This window comes from Populus alba, chromosome 4, assembly GCF_005239225.2.
Source record: "Populus alba chromosome 4, ASM523922v2, whole genome shotgun sequence".
NCBI classification, from domain to species: Eukaryota; Viridiplantae; Streptophyta; class Magnoliopsida; order Malpighiales; family Salicaceae; genus Populus; species Populus alba.
In genome coordinates, this window is record NC_133287.1 from 5,747,774 (window position 1) to 5,759,730 (window position 11,957).

General features: G+C 27.7%; 1 protein-coding gene across 2 annotated transcripts; it reads left to right on the plus strand.

The window, feature by feature from the left end:
- Positions 1-5,201: 5,201 nt before the first annotated feature.
- LOC118063052 (uncharacterized) lies at positions 5,202-6,247 on the plus strand. 2 transcript variants are annotated; one of them, XM_073408957.1, is made up of 4 exons: positions 5,202-5,464; positions 5,583-5,729; positions 5,821-6,066; positions 6,169-6,247. In XM_073408957.1, exons 1-3 carry the CDS (start codon positions 5,387-5,389, stop codon positions 6,064-6,066), a joined length of 471 nt encoding a protein of 156 aa, XP_073265058.1. In that variant the 5' UTR covers positions 5,202-5,386; the 3' UTR covers positions 6,169-6,247. The 2 variants fall into 2 exon arrangements, with proteins under 2 accessions (XP_073265058.1, XP_034932853.1); XM_035076962.2 differs by having other exon boundaries at positions 5,205-5,464; positions 5,821-6,247.
- Positions 6,248-11,957: the final 5,710 nt, after the last annotated feature.

Consider the following 11,957-nt stretch of genomic DNA (forward strand, 5'->3'; position numbering starts at 1 on the left):
TGGATCAGGTTCCTCTTACAAATAGATTAAATTGATTAAGGTCGTATCATCACTTGTTGTAGCCTCTTGTAAATTTAACTTGGCTCATATGCTCTAAATATGTTTATTAAATGCATCAGTGAGTTATTTTTTCCTTGATCACGTAAATGGTCTAATTGGCACTTTTAATTGATCATTTGGTGTAGTAGGCTATGTTATGGACTGATCCACATCATTTTAAATTTGAATTTTTTTTTTTTAATTTCACTCTTTTTCATTTTTTTTCTTTCAGATTTGATACTCATTCTTTTTAATACTATTTTATTTTGCTTTGGTAAATATTTTAGATTAAGAAAAAAATTTATGGTTTCATTCATCAACATTAAAATGATAAGGAATATAACTTCTTAATTGAACCCGAATCTATTATTTCACAGGTTACAAGTTTAAAAATTTAACTCATGTTTAAAATATTCACCTCAGTCAATTATTATGGGTTAAAATAGTTAAATTTACCATTTTGTTCTTTAAAAGATTTCTCACTCGTCCTTTTTCAATTACTATGTACTCATCCTCTTTCAATTATTATGGATTAGTCTTTTTGAATTGGCTGAGCCTACTAGTATCTTCTTATAACTTTTTTGCTTCATTAAATTATTAAAATACTCTTAAAAGCAAAACAACACTTAGCTTGGGTCTTGGATTTTTTTAAATTCACTTTTCAGTGTACAGTGTAATTACTATATTGCTTTGTAAATCAATTTATAAACAAACTTGATTTTAAAGGCTTATTCTTCATCTTATATTGCTTTTTTATTATTAGTATCATATGGACTTATAGGCAAGTTGGTCTTTTAATTAATATCAATAATAATTAAAAAAAATGTTGATGATTGTTTTTTAAGCCTTTTTTTAAATTTAGAATTTCTTCTACTTTCGGCCTTAATATTTAGTTCCTTATAATTAAGCTTTCAATATAAATTTCATTTTTGTATTACCATCTCATATCTCATATTGCGAGTTTTGTAAGTTAACAATAGTTGATCTAGCTTGATTCAATATGTTGTCGTATCAATATTTTTTAAAATATATATATATATATATTATCTAATATATCAATATTTAAGTATTTTATAAGTATTCAGCTGATATACATCAATTTTTTAACTTTTTAATATCTTTATATTATTTTAAGGTTGAAAAAAAATAATCTGATATACGTCATAGCATTGGTAAAAAAAAAAAAAAAAAAACCTAATGTAGTCTAATATTTCACACCTTGTTAGTGAGAATTGCCAAGATTTGAGGTGGACGTTTAAGGTAAAGTTATATTTTTTTTTCAAAATCATGTGGTTTACACTGAAACCCAACGTAAAACGTAACTAAATTGAACCTAAACACAAAACTAATAGTACTTAAGACACAAGTAATAGTACAAAAGTAAAAGTAAATTAAATTGGAATGAATTAATTAATAAACTTAAGTTGTTGATTGTCGCATGCAGTCCTTTCCATGGTTCATGTGCTCACGTGAATCCGGATTCCACAAACGAGAAGATAAGAAGGGAAGAACTTGAGCAAGTAGCAGACAAGAATTTGATACTATATATTGCCTCAATCCTCAAATGGACAGGGAGATGTCAAGCAGAAATGGACAAGACAGCTTTGAAATATCAGAAAATAAAGGTAGCTGTAGCTTACATATCAGACAAAACCAGTTAAAGTGGCTTGAGGAAAGGTAGAACTGCTAGAATCCAATATCCATGCCTCCCCTTCTTGCCTTTTTATGTTTATGCATGAGAATTTGTGAAGTGGGCAGGGCTTGTCATGATTCACCATACAGGCACCGGGGCAGCAGCCAGTAGGCACCTTATGCTTGGCTTATTTAGCCAAAGAGAATAAACCATAACATTATATAATCATTCTCCAGTACTTTTATTGTCCATCTGCTTTGCTATTGGCTTTACTGGTCACGAAAAGATATTAGGGATGATAAGTGGTAATCACGGGGTTGAATTCCTTCGCATTTATTCTTTGTTTACTATTTATTGAATTAAAAATTTTAGATATTTATATATAAATTATTTATTGGGTTTCGGGTATTTATATTAGTATTATATATATACATGTTTTTATGTCAATATTAAGATCTATTTTTATTTTTATTAAAAAAAATCTAAATATTCTATAAATATATCCATATAATATAAAGATATATTTTGGGTTAGGGTTGGACAAGTTTTGGGTCGGATTTGACAATATCAATACCTTATCTATTATTAACCTAATAAGATAATTATTCAAAAAATACTTACTTATTTGGGTTAGATTGGATGAATATCAATCGGTTTGATATTAAATTGTAATCCCTAAATGATACTCAATTTATTTATTTATTCTTTTTAATCAATATATGCAATCAATTGAAGTATGGATTTAGCTGAGAATAAAAGCTTTAGTTAGGTTATACATGAAAGGGGCTCAACCACACTAACCCAATTTCAAGAAATTATCAAGTTTAATTTTAAGGGATATAACTTGACTGGTTAGGCGTTCTCGGTTTGTTTTCTATAGATCATTAGTTCAAGTTTCAGAAATCTCATGATCACTAGAAACTTATATAGTCGTTAATTTTAAAGCTTGTAAGATTAGTCGATGTATGCGTAAGATGACTTAAACACCCAAGTTAATCAAATTTGGCAACTATGACTCATATGAATAAGAAACTTGGGAAAACTCGACAAAGATAATAAGAAACTTGGGAAAACCATTTAACCTTGAATATATATATATATATAATCAGAGTAGGAATTGTCGAGGGCAGAGGATTTGTTTTAAGTGGAAAGGCTGTTTTGAAAGGATGGCATGATAATGAAGTAGAGAAGAACGATGTGAAGAATAAAACACCAATTGCTTTACAGTGTCAGAGCATGTGACCTACGGCAACTAGCAAGATGCGAGACAGTGAAATCAAACGAGAGGCCCGTGAACTCTCTGCGTTTATGCACGCTGATTCTATATGCATTGACTGACTCAACCACTGAATCTGACTTGCTACAAACCAATTCCCACGCCCATTTCCAAGCAACAATTCGAATCCAACAATGGAGTTTCTTTTTAAAAAAAAAAAAAAAAAAGAGGAAATTAAGAAGTCGAAGCTGACACCCGCGACTCACTTATGCTTTCATTAAAAAAAATGTGGATGAGGCAATTTCTTCATCATCTTAACTCTCTTCCCAGAAACAATCAACTCAACAAATTATATTCAATAAACTTAGTTCATAAGATAAGGTGAGTTCAGCTTTATATATATACAAAAACTCATTCTAATTCATAAGATAGGAATTTAACAACACATGGATAATTCAATAAGTTTAATATCTAATTAAATTCCCAACTTATATATCTAATATAAATGTTCTACATACAAAAGTTCAAAATTTATTTATAAATCAAGTGTTGTGGGACAAGGTAATGAACACGTTACTTTTTTTTTTAATTTGACATTGATGGATCATTTTCGCACAACACTTGACATCTAATTAAATTTTGGAATTTTGAATTATTGTTGTAGCATATTTATGTTAGAATGGTTGATAATTTGATTTAATCTACAAGATACTAAACTTACATATCCATATATTTCATAATTATTATATCTTATAAATTAATAGTTTATTTAATTGATAGTTTTTTTTTTTTTTTTAAAAAAAAAAAAAAGTCCTGGTTGGAGCCCACACCTTTCCACTAATATATTCCCAAAACAGATTTTTCTTGTCCCGAATCGATGTCTTCAGGTATTCGCTAATCCCGATCTTCTTGTCTTCAGGTATTTGATAATCCCGATCTTATTCTCACTTTTATTGTAGTAAATATTGTATGTGCTCAAAAAATAATGAGAATTAGTGGAAAAAAAATAAATACGAGGATCAAGTTTTAGGTCACTTTCTTAGATTCAAAACTACAAGACATGAATTACAGAAATATGATAAAATTACCGGGGTTGTTGATGCATTTTCATCCTACTCTCCAATATTGCATATAATTTTTAAGCCTTAAGACGAAGTACTTTGAGCATATGAATTTGTGTTTAATTTGTCTGAACCTAATTCTTTTACGTCTAAATATTTTTATAAATTTATTCTATTAAAAAAAAAAGTTTTTTTTACTGGCTCATATAAATAAGCCAAGGCACGGGAGCCTAGGCCCACTTCTGTGGGTTATCAATTTTTTTTTTTTATTGGTTGTTGTCCACTTTGTTTTTAAGAAAATAATCATAAGATGACATGTCATAAAATAATCATATATTGGTGAAAATTTGGCCACATGAGTATTGTTATCGACTTCTAGACTTCAAAAAATTTATTTTCACGTATTTCTTAATCAAAAACATCTAAGAAAAACACATTGAAACCTAAATAAACTTATTTTTAGTTTTAAACCAATATTTAATTTGTTAAAAAAAAAAAAAAACTTAATTTAAAAAAATTTCCAAGACGTGATCTATTTTTCTATAGAAAAAAAAAATATATTTAAATAAAATTTTTATTATCAAATAAAATTTATTGACAATAAAAATTATCAATTTCACCGTCAAAAACAAATTTTAATTTGGAAACTCTCTCTTCTCTTTCTAAACTAAAAAGACAAAACGGAAACTTGGCAAAATCTCAAGGTATTGACACAATTTTTTTAAAAGGCTTCCCCTTCTTTTTCTATTTTAATTTTAATCCTTTTATTTTTTATTTTTTCAAACAATAAAATCAAATTAATTTTTTTATGAAATTGAGTACCAATCCAATGACAAGATTCTCTTTTAGAACAAAATAAGCACATAAAAAATAAATTGAAACAAATCACAAAACTCAATTCTCAATATACACAACATTTAAGAATCAAATTAAAAAAAAAAAAGTGGATTTAAAACAACGCTAAGTATATAAAAAGTGAATCAAAGTAATTTATCAACTTTTAAATCTCAATCAACACAATATTAAATAATAAAATTTTTAAAAAATGAATAACAAAAAGAAAAAAAAAATGGTAAACCCTGTGCTAATGCATACTGTTTTGCCTCACAAGCTATAAGGATTCCCTTATCCCTATTAGTGTATTTTTTTAAAAAAAAAAAAAAATTATTTTAGTTTGCCCAAAAATGTCATGAAATGAAAAGCTGCTGATATGAAAAAAGTGACTCTCCTTAATTTGGAATTGGCCTTTTAATTATTATTTTTACCTATCTACCTGCCGTTTCACTTCCCAATATCATGTGAGAGAAGATCATCCATTACATAGCTAGCTTGGCAATCCGATATCCTAAACATATCCCCTTGACCTCTCCATTTCTGCTACAAGCGTCAAGCTGCTCTCAGTTACTAAAGATTTAATAAACAGAGATACAGAGAGAGATGGTGGCTAGGTTGCAAAGGAGAGCAGCAATGGGCAGAAGGCTCCACGTTCTAAGAACCCTCACCTGCTCCAAATCCGTAAGATGCTAAATCAATATTCTCTTCTTTCAAATATTGTATTGTCAAAAAAAAAATACAATATGCTAAATCAATATTCTCTTCTTTCAAATAAAATCGGTGCTTGTTTCTGGTGTAGGTGCAAAGGAAGTCTGTCATCATGGAGGCTCTTCTGTACATTTACAAGCTCAAGCTCAAACTGGAGGCAATAAAAAGGGAACTTGCAAACTTAGTTGCTATAAAAAGAGAGTACTTAAGTCTAATGAAGCAACTCCCGTTGCCTAAGGTCAACTCTCTTTCTCTCCCTCTGGTTATTTCATTTTTTCCCGTTCTTTTCTTTGCACTTACTGTACGTGGCATTGTTGATTTATTTTCAGAAGGAGGTCAAGGTAGAGAAGGCTGAGCAAGGACTTCTAGTAAGGGTGACATGCGAGAAGGGAGGAGATAAACTAGTTTCAATCTTGGAGGTCTTCGAAGAAATGGGCCTTGTTATATTGAATGCTAGGGTCTCGAGCAATTTGTACTTCGCTATGGAAGCCATTGTTGTAGCTGATCAAGAACAGCATGCTCTGCATGTGAAAAGTATTACTCAAGCGGTTACTAAGGCCATTGAAAGACAATAGGTGAATCATCAGGGAACACGGAGTGCTGAAGCATATGCCTTGATTTTCCTGTTGTTAATAACTCCAAGTAATCTAATTGTTGGATTTATTGCTGTCTTGCAGAACTATATATGTGTGTTGCTTGTTTCATATGAAAAAAAAAAAAAAAAAAAAAAAAAAAAAAAAGAGGGAAGAAAAAGAAGTCTTATAGTTTGTCTGGCATTCATGTTAATCTTTTCCCCGAAAATGTCTCAGATCTTAACCTTTCCTTTGTAACAAAAAGAAATTTACCTTATATATTTTTGTTTATGTTACATCTTTTATTTTTTTTCTTTTTTTATGAGAAAGGAAGATAACAAAAAGAAAAACCTTGCCTATTTAATTACACTTCTTTGATTCAATACATACTCACATATTTCAGACAAAAAAAAATAAATCAGAAGGAGATTCAAGTTCGGTGTGTAGTAGTTATTGTTTTAAAATATGTTTTACTTGTAAATATATAAAAATAATTTTTTTATTTATTTTTTAAGAATGATTTTTTACATCATCCAAAAACATTAAAAATTAATTTTAAAAAAAATCAAACTTTTAAAAAACACCATTAAAAAGTTAAAAAGAGGTGAAACATTATCCTATGTAGTTCAAGACTTACCGTCCTAAGGGGACAGCTCCTTTGTTAAGATCTAACCCCCAAGGCTTATATGGCTTACCATTAATGAATAAAAACTATATAATTCAATTTGAAAAATATGCTTGAAATGGCTAAGTATTTGTCCAAAAAACAAAAACATTGCATAAGAAAAGGAATCATTTTCTGGACTTAATTCAGAATATGAGTCTCATTAAGAGGAGGTCTCCCCCCATAGGCACATAAAGTCCCTAATTTAGGCACAACAACTTGGAGGCTGCGTAGGGAATTGAATTCCAAAAATCCGACCGGAAAACATCCTTTTGGGAAAGATGTTATCTTACTTTTGCTAGGGATTGAGGAATACTTTACACTGGGATTAAAATTGGTTTCTATATTTTTTTATTATAATACCTCTATTTTTTTTTTTCTTTTTTAGTTTTGATCCCTCTATTGATCTACTTTGGATTGTTTTTTTTTAATGCAGTCCCTCTATTCAACATCTTTTCAATTTTCTGTTAATTCTTGACAAAGTTGCATAAAAAAGTGTCCAGCATTTCTCAAGTCACGACAGAAATATTTCACGATGAATTGGATGGAGAAGCGCATTGAAAATCTTCTTAAGCAGAAAAATGAACGAAATTTTCTTCAAAAATTAAAGAAAATATAACCAAGCCAAATATATAATTAAAAGAAACCTAACACCACTTCACAAAATACTATAAATTTAATAGTTTTTTTTTTTTTTTAACTCCTGTCATTGAACCTTTTTTAATTTCGTTGTTCCATGTTGCTTTCTATGGCACAGCTACGGAGTCAAAAAAAAAGGGTCCTATCTTTTTTTCGATTCTCAATTTTGTGAAGAGAATTTCATTTAGTTATTTGGTGTTTCTTTTTTACTCTTGTCATTGATTTTTTTTAATTTAATTTTTTTATATTAATTTAGTCAAAAATTAAACTTGATAATTTATTTTATTTTATTTGGAGTTATCAAGATATCAAAAAATATCTTAGCATTTGATCGCTGTTAAATTTAGCAAAAATAAATCTAATTTTATTGTTTGTAAATAATTTAAAATCAAGGGATCAAAATTGCTAGCAAGAGAAAGATACATGATTTTTTTATTACATTGTGCATTTAGCACCTTTTTGAAGAATATTCTTTCCTTAGGTTTTTTTCCAATATCTTTTTTGATCCTTTTAGTTTAACAATTATACATTATATTCCAAAACTTCATTAATTTATATTTTAGTTCATGATTTTGAGAAAGGAAAAAAAATTCATCAAAGATAACAAGGAGAGATAAAGAGGTCGGTTGTCAGGTCTTCACAACTAAAAAAGTTTAATTTGGTGTCATTGGATTCTAATTAATATAAAAAAAAAATTATTTAGGTGTTTTTATCTCTAATATCATTATAAGAAGGAGATCCAACTCAGAGATTTTTTTTTGGGGTTTATTTTTGGGTTTTTTCTGATTTAATCTTATTTTAAGGTTTGATATAGATTTATTAAGTTTTATGAAGTGTTTTCAAGTATTGAAAAGGTTGAACGTGATTTTTTTTTTTTTTTTTAACCAGGATTGTGAAGCTCAATTTTTCCGACCACCTCAGTGGTTGGAGATGGTCAAGCAATGATGTATCATCTACAATTATAGACGTCACATTGCTAGATATTTATTTTTCAAAAGGGCAAATGATGCATTTAGGGCTTCTTATTTATGGGCTATGCACATTGGTCTAAACAGATCAGCACACTAGGCTTTTTTTTTTTCTTTTTTTTTTTTATTGTCTTTCCCAACAATTTAGATGTGATTTTCTTTAAAAAATAACAAATTACAAATTTCTTATGTATACTATTTTACTAAATTCTTAAATTAATTAAGAATATATTTAGATACTGTTTTATGTAGTACCACTCAATTTTTCTTTGTTTTTTAATGAGATTATAAAAATATATTTTTTTATATTAGCAAGTGTTTTTAATTTTATTCAATAAACTTATTATTACGAGTATTTATTTTTATTATTATATAATTAAATAAATAAAATCTTTTTAAAAATAAAGTTATTAAACTTAATTAATTTTTTAATTTTTAATTTTATTTAACATAAATTAATTTAATATATCATCATTTTAATATTTTTAAAAAATATATCATTTTCCTTTTAAAAAAATAATTTATTTGTATCGTGCAAACTAGTGTAAGTCGAAGGAGCACGAAAGTCATTGGAATCGTCAAAGCAAACTGTATTGTACCCGTCATAATTGCTTATCTGATTTTCTTCTTTCGGTGAATATTCAGCAAGATTGACCGCCATTCATTGCCGGTTGCTATTTAAAAAAAAAAAAAAAAAAAAGAGTTTCATATTTTCTGTAAACAGTTTGATTAATATGTTAATTATTACCCTTCTGTATTTCTATCTCTCAACTTATGCTCTCTCTTTTTTTTCTTATCCTTTATCTCCTAACCTCTCTTTATCTGTATCTCTCAGACTTTGTAAAGGACTTAAACACTCAAGTTTAAATTTGGTCCCTCTTTTTTTTCTTGATTTCCATTTCACTCCCTAATTATCAATTATCAATTTTCTCATTTTTTTATTATTTCAATTAAATCAAAAAAAACAGTTATGACAAGTTTTCTCTAATTATGATAGCAGCTACAACTTTAAAAGCAGCTAAACTAACTATTAAATAAAACAATTATTAGTAGTTTTATCTCCATCAAAGTGATAGTAAATTTGTGTTTTATACACAATGTAAAAAAAAAAAAAAGTTTCATTGTGATTTCTTTATGTTTACCTTAATGTTATTTAAAATTTAGTATTGGTGTTGGTGTTTGTAAATTAACCAAAAAAAATATAATTCACATTTGTTTCATTCTTTTTCTTCTTAAAAGATTAAGTTTATATAATTGTTAAGCATTGAAAGGCAATACAAGCATCTTCTTAATAAAAATAAAAATAAAAATAAAATACTGCAAGTGTCTATTGAGTATTATTTTTTTTTCTTTTTATTTAGAATAATATTGAGTATTAAAACACACATCATGTGTTGTAACACTCTTTAAATAGTTTCTAAGATTGTTATTTTTCTTTACTCTACTAATCTAGCTTCTACAAGACATAAAACATATATATAAATCAACAACAAAAAAGAAAATTCAAATTACATTATTTGTCAATAGAAAATAACTTGAAGAAGTAGATTAAGACAAGGATCAATCCACTAGCTTTAAAATAATTTATTGCCTCCTCTCTAATGCTAGCTGTGTGATTGCAATATTGTTTCCAAAGCTTACTCAATCTCTTATTCTTGACAGCGCATAACCAAAAATAAACAACAAATCAAAATTTATATGTATTCTCTGTAAGAATTTTGACTGAAGGAATGTCAAAATTATAATAAACAACAAAAAGAGTTTTAGAAAAAAATAGAAGTTTTCTCCATTCTTAAAACCATGTCAAAATTGTCTATAATTTTAACGTACCTTTTAAAACCAAAAGATATAACTTCCTAATTTAAAAACACACAACTTTTTCATTCACACCTTAACAATTTCTCATATGAATGAAAATTATTTGAAGAGACGAAAATACAGAGTAACAAAGAAAAGTCGTTATACTAAGCAAGGTAGCTTTTAGCCTTGGACCTTTTCTAATGAAAACTATCAGACTCACTCGGCTAACCAGTGAACATAAGGTCTTAAACTATTTATTCTTTTGTGTGAAACTAGACAATAGAGATCACAAGATTCCTTTTCTTACCATATTAGTTCTCACAATTCTGTTCATTTTGTCTTCGAATACGTTTTGTTTTTAAAAAGTGCTTTAGAGAATGTAGCATTTTCAATTCTCATAAAAGTAAACTCATTTCACAATCACATGAGTGATTCCTATTAAAGAGTATCCTGCAATGCCTCACTTGAATTTCTCAATCTATAAGAACCATTAATTTTAACTTATCTTGTTTTTGCTACAAGTAGCACTTTTCATAATAATAATGAGTAAAAGTGCTACTTTTGAATTGATACATGATTCAATTATTCTTTTAAACCTAGATCTTGAGATCTCTAGTCAACTAGGTTGAGTTGTCATCATGGGAATTCTTTAAATATAGGATTTAATCACATTCTCTTTTATGATTTATTAACTTACTCTATTGTTAAGAATTTTATTAGTGGATCCATGGTATTATCATCTAACTTTACATAGTCGATAAAGATAATCTCATTTGAGAGCAACTATTTTACGGTAATATGTCTTTGACAATTGTGTCAAGACTTATTGTTATATATAATATTTTATGCTCTACCAATTACAAATTAGTTATTGCAATGTATAAAAATTATCGACATAAGATTTTGTCCAACTTTGAATATTAACAAAAACATTTGAGAAGGTACTTTGTTTCTTTTTCATCATTGTCTAAAGTTATAAACTCAAACTCCTTCATGGATATGGATATGTATGTTTATTTAAAGGATTTCTAAAAGGCTATAGCTCCTCTAATAGTAAAGATAAACCCATTTGTAGATTTTTAATATGTAGTATTGAATATCTAATTAACATTTATGTACCCTTAAAGCACATCTAGATGTCTCATACAATGCATTCCATATTTTGTATTTTTTTATAATGGAGGAACTCTAACCCTTTTTCTAGATACCATTACACTTTTATGTATTTATAGGATGGTGTTTGACCATTATATAACTCATTCAGTGTTTTGTCCAATTTTTTATAATATGCTTTATGCACAATATAATTTACTGATAAAATATCCCCCTCCCCTCACAAGTTACGAGGTAATTTTGAACTTGTCAACACATAAACATAATAAAAAAAATGGACAAATTAAATTATTTTAAGATTGTTGGAACACTTTTAATATTTCCTAAGACTGGCATTCATCTTTACTCTAATAATCTAGTTTCTACAAAACATAAAACATACATATAAATCAACAAAAAAGAAAATTCAAATTACAACACTTGTCGATAGAAAATAAACTTGAAGAAATAGATTGAGGCAAGGATCAATCCTTTGACTTTAAAACAATTTATTGTCTACTTTCTATGCTAGTAGTGTGATTGCAATATTGTTTCCAATCCTTACTCAATCTCTTATTCTTGACAGTGCAACCAAGAATAAACAGCAAATAAAAATTTGTATGGTACTCTATTTAAGAATTTTGGTTGAAGAAATGTAAAAAAAAAAAAAAAAATAGAAAGATTAGAAGTTTTCTCCATTCTTAAAAGCATGTCAAAATTGTTTCTTTTTA

Coding starts and splice junctions, on each gene's coding strand:
- LOC118063052 (XM_073408957.1), top strand. CDS start 5,387: ATGGTGGCTAGGTTGCAAAGGAGAGCAGCAATGGGCAGAAGGCTCCAC. Junction 5,465..5,582: donor CCCTCACCTGCTCCAAATCC/GTAAGATGCTAA, acceptor TTTCTGGTGTAG/GTGCAAAGGAAGTCTGTCAT. Junction 5,730..5,820: donor AGCAACTCCCGTTGCCTAAG/GTCAACTCTCTT, acceptor ATTTATTTTCAG/AAGGAGGTCAAGGTAGAGAA.